Below are 21,705 nucleotides of genomic sequence, written 5' to 3' on the forward strand. Positions count from 1 at the left end.
GGACATGAATTAAATAATATATCTTATTAGAAGTGTGCGAACTGAAAGAGTCAAAGGATGTGCATTCACATTCAAAAAGGTCTCACTTGACCACAGTTGCTATCTGATCTTAGATCTTAGATCTTCGTATTCTAAAGCAGCCGTCCCCAATCTGGTGCCCCCCCAGAGATGTCTTGGACTACAACTCCCATAAGCCTTTGCCAGAACTCATGATATATGCTACATCTAGGACCAGAGGCTTCAGGACTCTGAATACCTGTTGCTGGGGAGCAACAACATGAGAGGACTAATGCCCTCATGTTGAGTTTGTGGACCTCCTATATGCAGCTGGTTGGCTGAGGCATGGACTAGGATCTAATGCAACAGGATTCCTTCTGTGTTCCTCGGATGAGGGTGATAGGCATTCAAGATCCATTTCCAGCACGTCTCATTTAGTTTCAGAAAGGCTTAACCATTGAAAAGAAACATGTTCTCAACCCAGCATTTTAGACCTTATTCAAAATGCATTCATTTCCTTCCAGGGACACCAAATTAAGCATGATCTGCTCCAATGTGAGCCTCAAACATTAATCAAAATTACAATGGAATAATGGAAACATATAGCACAAACCCCCATAAATGGGAACTTTATTAAACTAGCAAGATAAACTCAGAAATGTATAAATGGTCCATTAAATACATCCAGTTCATTTTTACAGATACTTCTTATATAGAAATTTACTTACAGTTTCCGAACATGTAACATTTAAATTATTTTCTCTTTTCAAGCTTACTACCATCAAAAGGTAATAAAAAAAATCCAACACCTGCTTTTGCAGATGAGCACACAAAAAGATACAGGTAGCGCCAAATGGACAGATTACTGCATTCAAACCATGGAGGGAGGAGTACCCAAGAAGCTTATAAAACCAACAACAAGGATTCCTTCCAAGCACCTTTACTATAAAGAGGGAGCCCAAGTCAACATTCACACTGAGATGGTGTCTTGTTTGAGAGGGCCCAGTAGCACACTTGGTGACATTCTGGCATACTTTCTGAGGAGTTCCTGAAAACTATTTCTATAATGGGACAAAGAAATAAAAATAAAAATGTAAGGCCATGAACTGAAATGGTAGAATTGGTTGGTTGAGTCAAGTTCAGCATGGTGCCTCTCTGCTGACGAAAGAGTCTGAGCCAACGGAGGCTCCATGAACTGAACTGTAGGGAGTTTATTTTAGCAAATCTCTCCTTTCTCCTGCAGACATCTACCACATCACTCCTGAAGTTCCCCCACTCCCTTGAGCAGATGGGAATCGGACAGGGGGCTGCAGAAGGAAGAGAGAATGGTCTTCCTTCTGCTAGTGGAAGCATCTGCTAGATCAAAGATTTTCCCATCAATGGAGGGACTCAACCCTCAAGATTCAATTGTCACATCAGTGCAAGTGTCTTGTTGTGACTGATTACACTTTGTATTAGGTGAAGGAAGGAAGAAAAAGTGGGGAGGGCTAATGGGGAGGGATGACCAGCTCAAAGTCATCTGTCCAACTATTTCCATTGCATGGGTATTTTTAATAAAAAGGGTTTTCATAGATAACTTGGATAGCAACTATTTAATTACATAGGCTGAGCAGCAACAGCCAGTTTCCCCACCTACATATATGTATCTGGAAAGGGACCAAAGGGAAGGCAGAACTCGTAGTGACAAGTTTTTCCTCATTCTCTGTATCTTAGTCTGACCTGATGTCATTTTTTTTGCAGTGAACTAGAGTCTTTTTTATATATAAAAACAAAGCTTATCAAAAAGTGAAGTTTAAAAAGTAGTGTTAAAATCTGCATCCTGAGCAAAATAAGCTTAATTTACCAAAAATTGGGGGGTGGGCTGGAGCTTTTTGTCACGCAAAGAAGGAACCTGCATGTTTTGGGCCAGCTGGTCATTTTGATAAAAGAAAATAGGCAGCAGGGAAATCAAAGGCTCTTCCCCATAAGAGCCATAGCAGCATTTTAAAGTCACCCGACAGTAGTTAAAAATGAATGGGAATGAGAATTGGCAGGAAAAGTGCTCCGCTAGAGGTTGTAGCCCTCGTAGTATCTGTGATGTGTAATATAAATATGGCACTTTTGTATATGCCAAAAGCTGGCAAGTTTGCATGTTAACTGACACAAGGCAAGTCACCTGTAGCCATTTCCCCCCAGCTACTACTTGTGGTTTCTGAAAGTCACAACCTTCAGGCTAATCCTACTAATTCCAGCACCAGTCATTCCATTGACTATTCTATTTGTACATGCAAGGCAGTTTTGCCACACTCTTGGAGAATAAACCTTCTGCCCAGCAGAGTTTCCCCTCCTTCCTACAGACACACATACAATTTAAGACATGCTGCAAATCCCTCAGATGATATTACAACCAACGCTCCCCCCCCCACAACACAGCAATATCCTGTTTGATCCTATCATAGGCCAGAGGTTCTTTGTGTCCAATTGCCAGCAATGGACCCAGCAACAGACACTTTTTTTTCTTGGACCCAATGAATTAAAGCGATCCACATCTGCTTTCCATACTTCCCCAAAAAAGAATTCAGGACGGCATTTTCAGAAAAGCAGTGTTCATACAACTGGCCATAATCCCTAGCTCTGTTTTCCTTTCCTTTTCATTAAACAGATGCATTCCTTTAGCGTGTAAAATTCATGTAGAGGTACTATCTCCCAAAAGCAAAGGAACTTTGTTACAGCAATTCCATCACAGTAATGGTCAATACATTCAGTTCAGACATACAGCAGGATCCACACAATGTACCTTTAGTTTGCATTTGGTATTATTAATACGTTAACATTTGGGGTTATTTCACACAGCAGGAAAATGCAGTGTTTAAAAGAGCTGGTTTTCACATTCTGTATTGCCAAACACTACACACACCCTTTATTTTCAAAAGTGATTCAGCAGTTTCCCTATTGTAGTCTGATTTCCATCTTTACATTTGAAGGATGTTGACTTTTCCATTATCATTTGTTCCTTTAGCACGGGCTCCGCTTTAACACTTAGAAGGTCACCATTGTCAGTGTTCCTTTTGATAAACCTAGCACTATTTGCTCGCTTGAGCGTGCCTCCACCACTTTCCCTTGGATAAGAATCGTCAGAGGCTGTTGTCATCTTCATCCTAGGAAGCCTCTGAGACAGAGACCTTGTGAGGGCTGGAGCTTTGGAAGGGACTGGCAAATCCACCTTGGTGCATTTTGAGGAAGAGGCCACTGTATTCCTTGCAAAGCTCGGAACTGGAGCTGGTGTCTTGGGGACAGGGGCCGTTGTGCTTTTGCTGGCTTCGGTAGGGGATGGGGGTTTGGTCAAAGAGCGGCACATCTTTGTCTCGTCATTCTTCGACTTGGGGACATACCTGACTGGTTTGGAGCTTGGCTTTTTGAAAGAGCCCTTGTGCTGGAGCGGCTCTCTCTCAAAATGGCCGCTACTTGAAGCTGCCGTCCCCCTCTGGAATTTCGGCTCCTCTACAGATGTGCTCTGCCTGTACTGAGGTTTTGGCGATGCCTCTGCAGAGTTGCCCCGGATGGAGTTGCGACGCGTGAGTCGTGCTTCAGGTGCACCGGTGTCTCTGGGTGCTGGCTTAGGATCTGGCTTTTTGGTACAGCTCGGGGGTGCTGCTTTAGTTGATCTGGAAATGGGCACTACTTTTCTCATACTTGCATTCTCCGAAGAATTCAGCGTTCTGACTGACGGTCTGGGGGGGTTGAGAGGACCACTGCTGGGTTTTGCAGCACTTGAAGATTTATCTTTCAGAGAATTTCTCTTTGGCCCCGCTGCATCTTTGCTTCTCACAGGTTTTTCCTTTGGGAGACCTGACTTGCTGCCGGAGTCATTCTTATCAGCAGAAAGCGAGTTCAGGCCCAAAACGGCATCACCACCAGCCTGAAGATCATTCCTAAAAGGGGCAATAGCACCGTCTTTGCTGTTCACTTGGTTGTTGCCCCCGAGCCTTGGATCATTTCCTTCTGGCAGATCAAACATCAAAGAACAGTCAGAAGTCTCAGATACACAGAACATTGGTCCATGTGCCTTATTTCCTGAAACACTACCATCTGAGGATGTGGGGCTATCACTGCCTGGTTCCAGAGCTTCAGGGGCATGACCTGCTACTTTGGCTGCATGGTCAGCTTTTGATTTTCTGAAGGCTGGTACAGGAGGAGCTACTATGCCAGGAGTGTATAAGCTTGAGTCACCCAGAGTCTCCAAACCTCTCACATCAGCCTCAAAATGAACTGCAGATAGGTCCTCCACATCATCTGGTTCATGGGGGTCAAGCTTCAGCAGCCCTGGAACATGTTCATCTTCTTCAAGGGACAAGTCCCAGGGGGCTGCATCTGTGGCTTTCGTACAAGGCACATCGAATCTATACTTGTCATTGTCAGCACTCTCTTGGTCGCTGTAGAGATTAGCATGGGCAGTGCTATCGTCCTCGAGGCTTACCATGTGATCAGAATGAGATGGGGGCAACTGGAAGTAGCTGCACTCCACGCCTTCTTCCGGTGCCTGGTGCAAGTGCAAGTTGGTTAAACCAAGATCTCCAGGCTCTCTAGATTCAGTCCAGGCCACGCTGGGTCTTGCTTGACCTGCATGCTCACGAGGAAGGCTGTTGGACTTGTTTGGATCCTCACCCTTTGAGGTCTCCAGGAAACTCAACAGCTCTCTGTCTGCAGTGACTCCCAGGGAATGCCGGGAACGCCTGGTGCTGACATTTCTGTAAGAAGGACTTTGCGGTCTCTGCTGCAAGAAGGGCAGAAATTCTTCAAGTCCTCTCTTTGTCAACATCCCAACATCATTTTCACTGCTGCTCCTGCCAAAAGCTCCAAGATCCCCGGCAACCCAGGATCGGCGTTTTAGCTCCAACTCCTTTAATCGCTGTTGCTGTTGAAGTTCTTGGGCCTCTCTTTCCTTGTTTTCCTGTTTAGAAAGAGAAAAGGGGCGGGGGAAAGGAATTCAAAAATTTTAAATTTAACATTTTTACATTTTTCATGTTCTTCCCTGTCATTTGAGTTTGGTTCTTGAGTACAAATTACTATGACAACCAGTTAAAGCAGGAAAACACTCCCTCCCCCAATAGCATCTATTTAGGCCTGGCTGGTGAAGATGTTATGACATACTTGCTTTTCATGCTCAGGTACATTATCCTGCAGCTTTCTTTGCAATTCAACTTAATATGAATAGTGTTCTGAATCCTAGTTAAATGGTACTGCTTAAGTAAGCCTCCAATTAAAAAACAAAACCAAAAAAACCCATAATGTAGGTCAGCCAGGTAAATGTAATAAAATTCTTGGTCAGGTTAAACTTTCACAAGCATGGTATATTGAATACAGAAGGATAAATTCTTGGATATTTATTACTTCTACTCTCAAAGTGTTCTCTCAAATAAGAAGTTGTTGTTTATTTAAAGGGCAAAGGTGCCTATGACATGATGTTTCTTGCTCTTTCTTGAACAGGAAACTCTAAACCTTTGCTCATACATGAATGTATGCAACCTAAAAGCACTAAAACAAACTAAACATTTTGTGGTTTTGGAACACTTACAAGTGGAGCATGTGAAGCTGTCTCATACTTGGTCAGACTGTGCATCTTTTTAGACAAGGGATGCAGCTCCTTTCCCAGGCACACACTTCCATGGGAGAAGGAGATGTTTAAAATTCCCCACTGTGATCTCCTCCTTCCCTCCAGGTCAACTGATTAGGAAGCTGCTGAGCAGTGGCAAATAGAGAGCTGCTCCTTTCAGAAATGCTATTTTGAGGTACCAGCTCCCAACAGAATAGCAAGGAAAGCCTTTAGGAACCTCTGCTTCCTAAAGCTATAGTAGCTGAAGAGGGAGGCAACTGGAGCATTGCAACATCAGAAGAGATGGGGCATGTCCAATATCCTCCAAGGCTTGCAATACTCTACCTACTTCCCACTTCAACTACTGGTTGAAGGGGTGGTTCCTAAGAGTGGCAATTTTTCAGCACCATTTGGACAATCACTGAGAAGAGGCCACTGGACTGATCTAAATAGCATATGGGCAGCATACATGCCAGTTCCTTGCTTATTGTCTCATCTGAGGCTTCTTCCAGACAGTTTGATTTTAAGGTCAGGTTCAATCACACACCAGAAAATTCAGGTTGCACAATTCAGGTTGATTGGGTGCTCCTGCACAGCAATCCCCCTCCCTAAAATATTACTTTTTGCTATAAGGACCTTGATGGGGAAATGCAAGAAAAGTATGGGATAATGCTTGAAGTTGACATCCTCTAACCTTCCCACAATCAAATCAGAATGAGTGCTCAATCTGTAGCCAATGCCTTCAAACCTCCCAGTAAACAAATTAGGATGAGCAGTTAAGAAGCTCACTCTGGAAGTGACTTGAGTGGCAGTAGCTCTCCAGGTTTTCAGGGAGAGATCTTTCCTGCCACCATCTACCCTATTCTTTTTTTAAAAACTGGAAGCACCAGTCATTGAATGCGGGACCTTCTGCAAGCAGCCTTCTACACTCCTTAACTCTCCTTTCAGAGCAACTATGCCCCCATCCAAGCTTCAGCAATTGATTAGTTTAGGACTATGATTGCAAAACAGTATGTCCCCCATGTCAGGGGGCTGCCATCGGAACAGGGGAGGGAGGCATGGGAATACAGAGAGCCGCCCACGCTTCTGAGGAGCAGCTCCTTGTTCAACGGTGGGGAAAGCCACACCTCCAGTGGAGCAGAGGGGGAATGGGAAAGCTGAGTGAGGTGAGGGCTCACAGATGCGACTGAGAGCCCAAGCGCCTCACCTAGCCCCGGCCGGCCAGGAAACAGGCATGCCATTTTCGTCGCCCAGTTTACGCAGAGGGGTGAAACACAAGGAGGGAAGGCGGAGATTTGGGGTGTCTAAGTTCTTATGCTGGGGGGGGCGGGAACTGGAAGGGGCCACTCCCGGAATCTGCAAGTGATTGAGACGGACATGAACTTTCTGGTCCTGCACTGTAAATAGTTTGCACAAATAAAAACCTGCTAAAGACAGGTCAGAGACCTGCCTGCTTACTCGTGAGCAACCACCTCACCGCCTGACACCCCACTATGGTTAAATTCAATTTCTGAGCAAGCTCAGAATTTGGCAAGGAAAGTCAAATTCAGTATAAGGTTTCTAGGCCATGTGACAATAGGTTTGAAAGCATGTGGGCATTGCCTGATGAACATTCTGAAGACAGGAATCCAGGTCAGTTCTTCAGTACCAAATATAACAACTACTACTACTTTATTTATACCCCTCCCATCTGGCTGGGTTTCCCCAGCCACTCTGGGCAGCTTACAGCCAAATATGTTTTGCTCACACAACTAGTACATATGTGCAAATTGACCCAACAGATAAAGGATTTCCCCTGTTTTCTATGTAAATCAATAAATCAAGGAATAATGGTTAGGTTTGGGTTTAGCCTCCTGAGCACCCCTGGATCTGTTGCAATACTGTTGCAGCCCGGGACTTCTGCCACAGGCGGATTTAGGGGAGTGTGAACAGTCTGCCTGCAGTGGGTGTCAAGATGAGAGGGTGCCACAACAACAATGGACAATGGAAGGCAAGAGGTGGGGGGCACCAAATTTTGGTGCCACACAGGATGCTGCTGAAATCTTAAAGCCCAAAGTCCACCACAGTTTTTGATGATGGGGTTTGTTAGGTGACTCCTGCCCAATGGGAGGTGTTCAATGCTAGTCCTACCCAGAGTAGACCAACTGAAGTTAATAAACATAGAATTGTAGAATCATGATTAACCTGGCTTCATTCATTTCAATGGGTGTACTCTGCGAAAGACTAACATTCAATTCCACCCAGAGGCTTACCAAAAGCATACAAGAAGGACCATGGAGGAGTAGGAATTGCAACCCAGGTTTCCTACTGCCATATGTTCCAAACTCTAATGGATACCCCCTCCCATTTAATACTTCTCTCTCTCATGGATGCCCCAGAGCTGAAACATAAAATGGCACACACCACTCTCTTCATCCAGTTAGCAGCATTTTTATTCTGAGAATCAACACCTGCTGCATACTAAAAAACGTACACTGAGTGCACCTGCTTACACTGCTGTTCAACAGTTCAAGGCCACAGATGCATGACCTTTTGGATCAAAAGGAGCCAAATGCTCTTCAGTATACATATATGACTCCAGGTACTTTGCCTATTGTCATTTTAAAAAAGCACAGGAAAGATTGCAGTGTTTGCATGCCTCGGGCACAGAGGCCAGTCATGTGGCCACCTGCAGTTTTATCTCTAGACAATGGCTGGTGGTGTCTTTGCTCCCACCCAAAAAAACTGGGCTACAAGACAATGGACTACACAAGACAATGGACCTGATAATGCCCTTTCCCCCTCACCCATTAATGATAATACAAACCAAGAAAAAGCATTGTGGGGATTTGCTTGCAGAGATCTAAAGCACTATACAAATTTAATAAGTAAGTAAATTAAAATAATCCTAAACTGTGCCCAGCAAACAATGAAATTTAAATAGCTATAGCTTAATAAAATCTTTTCTGTAACAAAATGTTGGTTTGAGGTTGGAAGAAGCCATTGTTGCAACAGGTGTCCTACAACACACACAACTTTGTTCCATTATATTAAAGTTACCAGACGCCCCCATTTCCCGGGGACAGTCCCTGGATTTACAAATCAGTCCCCATACAAAATCCACTGAAGTTGAAAAGTGTCCCCGGATTCACTGGAAAAAAAATCTGGTAACCTTACATATCATATGAAGGATTACCACTATTAAAATCATCCAACAGTAATGTAGCTTAGTTACATAAAAGTCCGTGGATATTTCAGGTAATATTCAACAAAGCTTTACTCAGAATAAATTTTTTAAAGTCAATCGGCATGATTAAGTTAGATGTGTTAATTTCAAAAAGCCAAGTACAACTGAGCTGAATACTACCCTCACAGTTTTGTAGAGACGTTCTTCTTACCTTAACGGCTTTGCTGAACCTAAGACAAAAATCCCTAAATATCTGAAAACACTCTTCCAGTTTCATGGTTTCTTTATCTTCGCATAAGAAGTCCATAAGGGCGTGTGATTCCTTCAGCAGTTCCCGTTTCCAGCGCTCCAGCTCTTTTATCTCTTTTACAGCAAACTTAAAATAAAACCAAAATACAAATTAGATCCAGAGACTGACCAGTTTTAGCATCTGTTAAAGTCTAGGATTAATGTCAACTGGCTCGAGATTACAGGACTATAGTGTTTGGAGCTGTTTGGCTGAAGCTTTGCTGCCCTAGATGAACATATATACCTTTTCTTCCACTGGCCGAACAGGTTTTTTGAAACCTTCAAGACCAGTTTATTAGAAGCAATAGTGAATAAACAAATAATAAACGAAAGGTAGAAAAGATTGGAAGAAAAAGAATTCACTGAGCATACTCAGCACAGCGTCCGGAGTGCAGCAGAGCACCTAAAATGCTGGAAAGGCCTTCCTTGCAATGGTGGTGGTGAGTCAGCTCAAACTCTTGCTCTCCGGTTGTATTTATGATATCCATTTAGGAAAATGATATGTCCCTTATTTTGCCCAACCAAAGGTGGCAACCCTACTTCCCACAAGCATTTGGTCGGTCAATGTGAGAACAGGATGCCAGACTGATCCAGCAAGCTTATATTATGTTTTTATATGGACACTAAAATTCCAGCACAACACATTTTTAGACAGCTTGCAAGAACTCAGCCTTATACCTGCCTTTTAAACATCGTGAGAATTTGCCTATAGGAACACTTAGTTTGAAACTCAAATCCAGTTTGAGATTTGACAAACACTGTTCAAGCAACATTTGTTTCATCAAGATAAGATGTTGCATCCATGGATTTTAAGAAGATTAACTTGTTGTTTTCCTATCCCCCTTTGTTCATAACAAGCATGCACACAGGTACTTGCAGAAACCTTTACTCATCTAATAAAAGAGCATTATTTAACAATGAAGCCAGTGCCAGAAATGTACTAATCTTTGTTTTCTCGGTGGTTTCCCTTACAAAGCAAGAAATCAAATGGGGAGCCCAAGGGTTTGCAAATGGGGAGCATGTAAATGTTGCCTTCAGAAGGGTAGATAATCTTCGCTTTGTCAGCCATCCAAAAAGAAAAAAATGAGTGTCACTCAACAAGGTATTTATTGAGATAAGCTAAAGGAGCGACGTGGAAAATTGGCTCCACCTTTCATATTAGTACCTTATTCACAAGGATGGGAGAAGCCAAATTTTAAATCAGGTTACTCACCCACCATTTTTAGGAAGTGTTATATAAGGTGAACCTTGTAAAATGAAGAGCGATTCATTTGGAATTACTCCTGATGTTTAAAACAAAAAACATGGATGCTAAAGAGATTCCAAACATGGTCTAATACAGCAAATTTAATAGCAATGGGGCAGAATACAATTGTTCAGATATGGTAACAAACATGCTGAGCAGCACATGGGAACCTATATAGTGGCAACTATAGGAAATGTGCAGCACAGAATCTAAAGTTCTCCGGAGCAATAAATAAATTGCACCTGAATATCTAAAGTGTGAACACAAAAACAGGTTATGAAATTACTGTTTGAACTGGGTTTGTAGACTCTGGTTTGTGCTAACCATGCTTATACATCTGCTCCAAGCAAACCAGGGCTAAAGCAGCATTCCAGATTCTCCCGTCTGCCTGCCAGCAAGCAACATGACAAGCAGGTCTTGCTATTATCTCTCCAAGCATACCCACCAGGGAATGAGCTTTGCTTAGCAAGCTGAGCCATGATTTCACTGCATACTCAGAATCTTAAATCAGGGGTAAGGCAAGAAACCAGAATTAAGCTCTCTCTCACACCCAGCCATTGAGAGCAAGATTTGCAGGTCCCCACCTTCAGCTACAGTTGAAGGGTTTTTGAAAAAAAACGTGGTTGCTTCTGTTTAGTGCAATGCCAGCCCTTTCTACAGTTTTAGCAGCTATTGCTAGAAAACAGTACGAGCAAATGCTGTTTCCTACAGGTGTTTTCAGCCACTCATAAAATAACCTCATTGGTTTAAAAACAACAACCCAAAAACAAAACAAAAACATGGTACTATGCTTTCCTGAAATTCAGAAATCAAAGTTCCATAGAAAGAGAACGATGCAAATTATTTAAAAATTTGGGAGCTATAAACCAATCAAATCTGATGTGCTAGGCACATATTCTATGAGACATTGCCGCTGGTGAAGTGTTCCTCCAACTACTATTGTACTCATGTACAGAGACAAATGAGACTGTTTCTCATCTCCTTTAACGTCTCCACCAAGCATTTCACAAGAAGCAAAAAGGTCTATGGGAAGGGGTCAGAAAGCAGCCAAAATCTTTAAGTTTCCCTACAAAACTGGGAGAGCTACAAACTTGTTCCTCTTTACAAAAAGCTGGGGTTCTCAGGATGCATACCCAGGAAAGCCAAGCTGGAAAGCCAAGTTGTGCAATTCACTGGATGACATCAGCATCTTCCCTGCAGACTACCAGTATTTAAACTGAAGCTTTTGTGGAATTGTTTGCAATGGATATCCAAACACGTCAAATTAAAATAAAGCTACCCCCTCCAAAAACAACAAACCCAGGGATAAAGGCAGCAAATAGGAGGGGTGTCTGCTAGAGGGAAAAATGATTTTAAAATCTTTACTTCTTCACAAGCAAAATATAAAATCAATAATTTAGTTCAGAAGCATTACTGAAATGCAGTTTAGCGCCACCTAATTTAAGATGCAATGTATCCTTGCTCTTCAAAGTAGCAGATAAAATTGCAGCTGTGGTCTAAACCACAGAGCCTATGGCTTGCTGATCAGGAGGTCAGCAGTTCGAATCCCCGTGACGGGGTGAGCTTCCATTGCTCGGTCCCGGCTCCTGCCAACCTAGCAGTTCGAAAGCACGTCAAAGTGCAATTAGATAAATAGGTACCGCTCTGGTGGGAACGTAAACGGCGTTTCCGTGTGCTGCTCTGGTTCGCCAGAAGCGGCTTAGTCATGCTGGCCACATGACTGTATGCTGGCTCCCTCGGCCAATAAAGCGAGATGAGCGCCGCAACCCCAAAGTGGTCACGACTGGACCTAATGGTCAGGGGTCCCTTTACCTTACCTATTGATGGCAGCTGCCTAAGCCTGATTGCCCCCCCCCCACTCAGCATTCTTCTCTGTAAAAAGGCTCCCTTGAAATGCTTACCAGTAGTATAAAACACTGTGGCAGGGCACTCCTAGACTAAATATTACAGTTAAGGACATTAGTGAAATTCACCAAGGGTGCAGAATATGGACATAAGAAGGAACTGAAGTGGCAGAAATCTCCCAACAAACCTGGAGGAAGCCTTCCATCTGGTGAAACAGTTCAGAGTCCCGCCGAATATTATCCTTAAGAGACTTTGTTTTGACTGAGAGTGAATGGAGCTCTGCTTCTATACTTTCAAGAGATATTCTGCAAGGAAAGAGTTGTAATTGAAAGCAATTTTAGAGAGAAGAGTTACCCACCAATAAGTGCTGACTACCTAACTAATTAAAAACACACACATGACAGCAAGTGTCATAACACGAGGTGAACAAACTGGACCTGCCAGTTTAGCAAATCTTCCCACAGTAGAAGATATGACCTAATAATTTCCCCTCCCATTATTTTCAGTGATCAAGGTTTTATGCCAAAGCAATTTCATCAAGAAGTTTCAGTAATGGACTCTGACCAAAGGGCAAAATATTTCCCCAGACTACCTGTCACTAAATTAAAAGAGCCTGGGATTCCCGAGTCACAGAGCTTGGGCACCCAAGGAGTCGTAACAGTGGTGGAACATCTGCAATGTTACAACTCCTGTTCTGTGCAGCCCTGTCCATTCTTGGTACATCATCACAGAAACTTAACTAAGTTTTAAGGCAGGGGCTGAGTGCACAATGTTTCTTTTTTCTTGAGGGCAATATTCCCTTGGGAATCTGTCAGAAGACACAGACCAATGGCGGGCAGAACCAGAGAGTAAAGTGTTATGGATGAACTAATCCAGAATTTGCTTCCCTTTTCACCTTAGATTAGAATCCCAACCCTATTTAGCAGCAACCTTTTTGTTTTGACGGGTAATTTTGGATCTACAGAGTGGTTTTTTTAGTACGGTGTAACAGACCAATACAGCTACTGTTCTGATGGGCAAGTGGAAGTTAATTCTTTTCTAACATTAGCGTTTTTTGCACACGCATGGCAGAAGCATACCAATATGCTCTCAGACAGCTTGACTGGTGGGGTAGGGTTGGAGTGTTCCCCCCCCCCCAACCAGAGAAAAATTAAAAGACGGGAACAAAATGTTAATCAAATAGAGTATTGCTCCTTGTTGTAAACCTACACAGAAAGTGAGAAAACACTTTAAGAAGCCAGGAAAAATAAGGGAGGAATTCTAATGGGATGGAAGAATGTGACAGCTTAGTAGGCATGGTTGCATGTGGCCTCTGGGGTCACAGGTTGCCTATCAGGTGCTTTAAGAAGCTCTAGTCACTTGTCTCATCACCTCCGTAACAGAGCTCCCCATCTGGTGATGAGAGAAGAAAAGGAACGGGAAACATGTATGTTTTCTTAACAACCACATTATAACTCACTATCAATTAAAAAGAGAACCAATTGTTGTTCTCAGTTCATTAGTTCCCTGCAAATTGTTATCAGCTCTCAGTTTAAAAAAAATAAACAACTACACTATTTCTGCTCAACCTTACATAACTTGACTTTGAAGTTTGGTTTTCTGCTTGCCGGATTTTTTAAGGATTTGTCACCAAACCACAGGGATAATTCTTCCCCAAGAGAGTTACCCTACCTAGGTCAGTTGAGGAAAGTTGTTAAATCACCAAATAATCCCCTGTAATACCAATACTTAACTCTAATCAGTTGTTCTATCAACAAAATTATGTGGAGACCAATAACCTTGAACGAGTTAGCAGTCCTTCTGAAAAGCCCTTAAAGATAAACTCAGAAAACCTCTAAACATGAAGGCATGCTTCAGGCATCGTTCTATCCACAGTGAAAATGAAACCACAGAGTCTACAGTAAACACTTGTTAAGATCTCAGTTTTCACGCCAAAACTTTGTGCATGTATTGAAGTGCTTCACAAAGAAAAAAGTTCCCAGTCAACGTTCTCAGTTTTCTTGCTTACCTGGCTGCCTCCTGAACGTGCTGTAGTTTGTCTGAAAAGGCCAGAAGACCTCTATCCTTCTTTTGGGCTTCCTAAAACAAACAAGATGACCCCATAAAATTCCACTCCCATGCTGAAACAGTACATAAACTTAGAGGTCTTTTTGGAAGTGCAGCCAAAGAGGTTTCTGTTTTAAATCTGCTGTGTTTGTTTTAGAAGACTCTCTTTTAGAAGGCTAGGAAGGATCTAATTAAACAAGGTAAAAAAGACATTTTCTATTTTAGAGAGCCTGAGAATTAGTAATCCTTCAGTGAATTCAACCCAGGTGCACTAAGGAGAGCTATTAGGCAAAAGCAGTGTACTAATGCCATGTATGCAATCTAATACAATATTTCCTGCTTAATCTTCACCTAATATCCCCTCTTTTCTCTGTCCCCCTCCCCTGGCGCCTTCAGATTAGCTGTTAAACCTATTTGCACAGGGATATTCACAAAGTCACAGAAACTAATGCTAAGACTTAGAACAAACTAGGCAAAGATTAACTATAATCACCATCAAGGTTAAACTAATTGCAAATTGACAATTATATACATGTAAGGAAAATCTTAATCTATGCAACCAGTTTCAAAAGAAATACGAGGGTATTGCCCTCCTCTTAAATCTTATGAGAATCGCACACACCCTGAAGTATTATCAGCAAGTAATCTATCAGATGAGGTAGCTTCTTCACAAACAACAGTTTAAGATTGGCATAGCTAGGTAGACAGGACAATCTAGAATTGGGAATTTAAAATACAATACCCAGAAAGTGCTTGTTCCAAGACTTTTAACTGCATGCTTACTCTGCACATTTTAGCATTGCAATAATAAATTAATGAAACCTGCAAAGAGCTTAACAATAACCATAAAAATTAAATGTTGCTCTTAAATTCTGTGGCATGCATCCCCCCCCCCCGCCCCGCGCCTATCAATCACCTCCCCCTGCTGCTTAGATTTCTGCAGCCTGCTATCTTGGAAATGATTGTTATTTACATACCAAAGCAACAAAATGAAGCAGATTCATCCCAGGCTTGTTTGCTTTTGTATCTGCCAACTTGAGTAATGAGGATAGCTTAAAGCCAACTGCATTGCCAGCATATCCTCCCTAAGGAGTGGAGAAGGGAGGGGTGATGGAAAAGACAGACAGAAGAGGTACAAGATGTCAATCTGCAATACTGTAAATTCTGACCCTCTCCCCCCAATGCCCCCAAATGAAGCTTGTCCACTTACTGCATTCATAATATTCCCAGCCTGAAGGACCAAGTGCAATATGGAATGTAACTCTTCACAGCACATTAGCTCTGCAAAAACAACAACAACAACATAAGGTTCTGAATCCATGGGCTGTTTTCAAATGGCATCCAAGAAAGATTTTATTGCTCCAGAAAAATTGCAGTCAAACCAGGCATTATTATTATTTTTTTGGAGGGCGATTAAAGGAAAGTTCCCAAGCAAGGCAAGGGAAAAGCCAAAGCCCTACTGCCAAGCCTCACGCTGACTGGCACACTATTTTGGAACCAACTCTGCAAAGAGTCTGACCAGATTGCCTGTTCACTTAACAGTGATGTACAAACCTGGTAAGGTGCTTGACATTATTTATGGAATAGTTAAGTCAGCAAAGCATGAGACTCTTAATTTCAAGGTCGTGGGATCGAGACCCATGTTGGGCAAAAGATTACAGCATTGCAGAGGTTTGGGCTGGATGGCTCACATGGTCTCTTCCAGCTCAACAGTTAGGAATAGAATCATAGAACTGTAAAGTGTTTTCAGTCACTCGCTTACCAATAAAAGAAGGGCAAGTAATCTAAGAAATCTGAAGAGGCAAAATATACAAGCAGTTTTGTCTATTGAGTATCACCAAGACTGTCAGTCAAGGGGCAACTAACCTGTAACCCTCCAAATGTTGCTGGACTACAACTCCCATCAGCCCCAACTAGCATGGTCAACAGTCAGGGAGCATGAGAGATGTAGTCCAACATCATCTTGGGGAGTCACAGTTCTTTCAATATACTGATTAACCTAGTGTGCTGCATTGGAAGCCAACAAATCATTGTCAGCCTACAAGCACTTTTTATTCCTCAACTTATTAATTTGCACATTTCTGAAAGAGGCCACTGTTATTCTTGTTCAATAGATGTGACCTAAAGGCCAAAGGTTTTCCTGTAACCAATGCTTATGTACCCAGGCCACAATTAAATTCATACATTATAAGGAGTATGTGGGAGGAAGCAAGAAAATGAAACAGGAACTTAGAATGGTCTGTTTGAGTAAACGCTGCAGTTTCTGGGTCAGTTCATGAACTGCAAAATGCTAATTTGGATGTATGAAGTGTTTAAACAAAGCTACAAATATAGTATGATTTATTTTTCTTAGATCCCACCCTTCCTCTTGGGAGAGCCTAGGAAAGTTAACCATCATAATAAACACTACAAAATAGTTTTTTAAAAACCACAATTAAACCACTGACCAGCAAGAAATAAAATGTATCAGAAATAGTACTGGATGAATCCCTAGCCGGAATTAAGATTGCCGGAAGAAATATCAACAATCTCAGATATGCAGATGACACAACCTTGATGGCAGAAAGTGAGGAGGAATTAAAGAACCTTTTAATGAGGGTGAAAGAGGAGAGCGCAAAATATGGTCTGAAGCTCAACATCAAAAAAACGAAGATCATGGCCACTGGTCCCATCACCTCCTGGCAAACAGAAGGGGAAGAAATGGAGGCAGTGAGAGATTTTACTTTCTTGGGCTCCATGATCACTGGCAGAAGGTGACAGCAGTCACGAAATTAAAAGACGCCTGCTTCTTGGGAGAAAAGCAATGACAAACCTAGACAGCATCTTAAAAAGCAGACACACCACCTTGCCGACAAAGGTCCGCATAGCTAAAGCTATGGTTTTCCCAGTAGTGATGTATGGAAGTGAGAGCTGGACCATAAAGAAGGTTGATTGCCAAAGAACTGATGCTTTTGAATTATGGTGCTGGAGGAGACTCTTGAGAGTCCCATGAACTGCAAGATCAAACCTATCCATTCTTAAGGAAATCAGCCCTGAGTGCTCACTGGAAGGACAGATCCTGAAGCTGAGGCTCCAATACTTTGGCCACATCATGAGAAGAGAAGACTCCCTGGAAAAGACCCTGATGCTGGGAAAGATTGAGGGCAGAAGGAGAAGGGGACGACAGAGGACGAGATGGTTGGATAGTGTTCTCGAAGCTACCAGCATGAGTTTGACCAAACTGCAGGAGGCAGTGGAAGACAGGAGTGCCTGGCGTCTTCTGGTCCAAGGGGTCACGAAGAGTTGGACACGACTAAACAACAACAACAACTACCGGAATAATTAACCTATATGCAATTCTTAACGTATTGAAATAGTGTGCATTTTCTATGTACAGTCAAGTCCATGCTGATGCTTCCCTCCTCATTTTCAAGCGCTTACCATAAAGCCATTACCCCTTAAAGCCAGAACACTTCTCTGTGCACTAGGCAAGTGGGTAGCGATCAATGACCTTATAGCTCTTAAAAGCAGATTCAAGCCTGAGTGCGCACACCTGCCAACCTGAAATGGTGATGAGAAATGCAGTGTAGGGACTGGAGTAATGGTAAGGAGAACTTCTCAAGGCTTTATTGGCTTCGTTCATATAGGATACTAACCTATGGTTTATTTTAACAGTGGTTTGCAGTACAAACCAGGATCAGTCTTGTAGATGAGCAAGTAACCGTGGCTTGTTTTGCCTAATTGTAACTGCTCTGTAGCCAGGTGGGCATCTAGGGCAGGGCATGGAAATGAACCAGGGTTATGCCAGGAATGCAAGATCAGGTGTGATGAGAAACCATGGTTAAATACAAGCTGAAATTTGTAAACCAAAATCAAACCATAGTCTTTGATTTGATCACAACCTGATTCAAGGTGGATCACAATGACAGCATTACAACCATAGAAATATAAAGTGAAAAAAACGGACACGTGTTTTGGCCGTATGAGGGGTCCCAGCTGAAAATTACCAGAATGGATGCCACTACTCCACAAATGAGAAAATACTGCAAGTTATTTCATATACAGGAAAGGAGTATCATCAGTACAAACAAGTGGGGAAATGACTTCAATAATGTGGCCTTGTGATCAAAGTTAAGAATTTTGAGACACGTATCAGACTGATAACACACACGCACCTTTGTGGAATGTGTCAGAGCTGGCTAGCTTCCTTTAAATAGCTAATAGGTACCTGAAATTCCAGATCTCATCTCTCTAGTTAAGTTGATTAACCTGCTAAGAAAAACAAGTGCCTAATGCATGCTGCAGCATGTTTAATTACCCTTTGTAGCCATTCTTATAATTGTCATGTCTTTCTGAAGAGAAGTACAAGATGGAGAGAATTCTTTTTTTAACACCATGGCTTCAAGTCGCAGTGAATAGCTGAAAAACAAACAAACTAAGATTTAGAACTGGTATACAAGTGAGAGAGAATTTATAGTGAATAGAAAAGGGCTTAGCGTTTCCTTACTTTGGCACCTGGATTAGTAGGTACATAAAAGAATCTGCTTGACACAGTTTTGATAGGTCTCCATTGAAATCCTTTAATTTCTTTACCTAGGAATGGGGGGGGGTGAGAGAGAGACAAGAGGTTGATAAGAGGTTGATAAGAATCAAACTGGTCACTGCTCAAACCAATGTTAAAGAATGAACTGAGATTTAAGAGCTCACCATGATTTTAAAAATTGCTTTTGGCGCTAGGACTAGATCTTATGGCAGATAGCCACATCAAAAGCAATGTCCATGCATATATTACCAAGTAACATCGGGTTTGCCATTGTCCTTTAAGTTTCTCTTCCCTAGATTCACCTGTCTGTCTACTATTTTTATTGCAGGAGCAGGATATCTCAGCACAACACCGTCTCATTCATTTTCTGCTGCTAACATTTATTGGGGAGAGAGATAGGACACTGGGCTGCTGTTTCTAACAAGGGCCCTTTGTCTGCTGTTAAATCTAGTTCAAGCCCAAGACACTTTGTTTAATACAAACATTTAGAGGTGGGGTGGGGTTTTTTGTTTCTGTTTCTTGCTTTCTTTTTGGCAAAGCTTGATAGCCTACATCTAGGAAGTATGCCACCATGCCTGAAATGTATTTACTAAAACAAGCTGACACTTTCTTTTGCCCCCACATTTATTTATTTAAATGTTTTTATACTACCTTTCATAGCAAGGCACTTCACCAGGCACAGGCAAACTTGGCCCTCCAGATGTTTTGGGACTACAACTCCCATCATCCCTAGCTAACAGGACCAGTGGTCAGGGATGATGGGAGTTGTAGTCCCAAAACATCTGGAGGGCTGAGTTTGCCTATGCCTGCACTTCATAAAGGAAAGGCAGGACAAAGGCTTCCCAGGACCCACACTATTGCCAACTGATGACAGGAACTTTGCAGAGCCCCTCTCCCCACATGCCAACTGCTGAGCTGTAGTGCACCATTTGCTCCTTATCAGGGAAAAATGGAATTGTGAGTTATGAGCCCTTGAGCTGCTGTGTGCTCAGGCAGGGTGTATGGGTAGCAAGCAGTCCTTGTCTGGAGACTGTATCACAGCAAACCTTCCCAGCTGCTCCTACATAGCTCCTGGTGTGTCTGGCTCCCTGCAGGGCTGAACTGTGTCTGATAAACCTGCTCTTCTTTCAACCATACTTTTTTGAAAATGTAATTGTCAAACAAGCCAGACTCTAGAAAAATGACCCAGTTTTCTCTGTGGTTAGAACTAACAAGGGGGCAAAGAGTTGTTCAACTGTTTATTTGTTTACAGTGGTACCTTGGGTTAAGTACTTAATTTGTTCTGGAGGTCCGTTCTTAACCTGAAACTGTTCTTAACCTGAAGCACCACTTTAGCTAATGGGGCCTCCTGCTGCTGCGCTGCCAGAGCACAATTTCTGTTCTTATCCTGAAGCAAAGTTCTTAATCTGAAGCACTATTTCTGGGTTAGCAGAGTGTGTAACCTGAAGCGTATGTAACCTGAAGCATATGTAAGCCGAGGTACCACTGTATAAGAGTATTTTTAAGCCATCAGCTCAAAACAAATCTCATGGCAATGTACAATAAAAAATATTTAAATCATAAAATAATAAAACACAGAACAAACGAACAACACTGAATCCAGTTAATTATCTAGGAAATTTGGGCAAAACCAACGTTTTCAGCAGGTGATGAAATATAAAAATGATAGGAGCCTGGTACATTTCCCCCCCACTAAATTTAACTGTCACTCACACACGCCTCTGTTTCAAACATGGGCTCGATTCAGACTTTGCCTGAATGCAAAATATTGCTTTGGGGCAGCAGAAAGCATCAATGAATAAGTGCATTGCTAGGAAAAGCAGAGGTTTCCACAAGCATTAAATGTGTTCATTTGACTGCTTATCATTGAAATGTTTTGTCTGACAGGTATCAGGCATGCAGAGGACCACGAGATCAATCTCCATGTTGTCACAAAACTGGCATAAGGCAAACACACCTGGCAGTTAATAGTACTGAGCGCTACAAGACAGCACGAGACAGCCTGCCAACACATTACCGTGGAAATTATCAAAAACAAGTTGTGTCTCATTTCTGCCTCCCTCCCTTTCTCCTTTAGGGGGACAATTTCACACATTCTTGGCCTTTACTCAGACAAGGATATGGTATCTACATTACTTTTGGAAACCGTGAGCCTACATACTTTACAATTTGTGGGTAGATTAATAGAACATGAAGAGGAAAATAGTTTACTTAAAAAAAATTAAAATCAAACTTTTACATACTTCTAAACTTGCAACACCTAAAGCAAACCTGTAAGAATTTTAAAAACCTCTTTAAAAAGTTAATAATGGCTTTGCTGCAAAGATAATTGAAGCACTCCTACTTAGTATGCAAATTAATGATCGTAATATCTGTTATGTATTTGTTTAGTGCTCCTTGAATCCTTCATAGACACTGATTGTGGAAGCTGTGGGTGTACAGATGGCTTCAGTACTCATAAAGTACTTTTTTAAAAAGGCACCCACGCTGAAGACAAGGGTAGGCAAAATACAAATGCAACGTTAACTGGCTATGCTTTATCAGGGCAGGCATATTTCATAAGGCGTGAAGTTAATAGGCTTGTTTAGGCAGAAATGGAGGTGAACAGCTTCTATCATCCCATCGTACCCTCACCCTTTTGCACACCTGGTTCTGATTTCATGGCAACTTCATGGCAAGAAGTTGCACCCTTTACTGTATGGATCCATAAACTAAATCCCAGATTTGTAACGGGACAAGGGGGCGGGGTGGAGATACATTGGTGTGATTAGGTATTGTGAAGGCAAAAGCATTCTGCACATGTTCAAAGACCCTCTGTATTGTACACATTCAAAAACTGAGCCCCAATGTTTGTTTTTAGATCTGGGATGTGCCCAAGAGCTACTTAAACAAATCCTATCTATATCCAAATGTTTTAAAACAGGCATGGCCAAACTTGGCTCTCCAGATGTTTTGGGACTACAATTCCCATCATCCCCTGACCACTGGTCCTGTTAGCTAGGGATGGTGGGAGTTGTATTCCC

General features: G+C 42.3%; 1 protein-coding gene across 2 annotated transcripts in view; it reads right to left on the minus strand.

Moving 5' to 3' along the window:
- Positions 1–600: 600 nt before the first annotated feature.
- Positions 601–21,705, minus strand: part of FHDC1 (FH2 domain containing 1) — a 50,010-nt gene continuing 28,905 nt past the window's right edge. For both annotated transcript variants that reach the window (XM_053403088.1, XM_053403089.1), the window contains exons 5-12: positions 18,647–18,732; positions 18,458–18,558; positions 15,371–15,441; positions 15,138–15,245; positions 14,123–14,193; positions 12,302–12,419; positions 8,947–9,111; positions 601–4,927 (exon numbers count right to left, since the gene is read on the minus strand). In XM_053403088.1, the coding sequence (XP_053259063.1) occupies positions 2,903–4,927; positions 8,947–9,111; positions 12,302–12,419; positions 14,123–14,193; positions 15,138–15,245; positions 15,371–15,441; positions 18,458–18,558; positions 18,647–18,732 (2,745 nt within the window). In that variant the 3' untranslated portion in view covers positions 601–2,902. The remainder of the gene's footprint in view (positions 4,928–8,946; positions 9,112–12,301; positions 12,420–14,122; positions 14,194–15,137; positions 15,246–15,370; positions 15,442–18,457; positions 18,559–18,646; positions 18,733–21,705) is intronic.

Source organism: Podarcis raffonei, chromosome 9 (assembly GCF_027172205.1).
Source record: "Podarcis raffonei isolate rPodRaf1 chromosome 9, rPodRaf1.pri, whole genome shotgun sequence".
Classification (NCBI taxonomy): domain Eukaryota; kingdom Metazoa; phylum Chordata; class Lepidosauria; order Squamata; family Lacertidae; genus Podarcis; species Podarcis raffonei.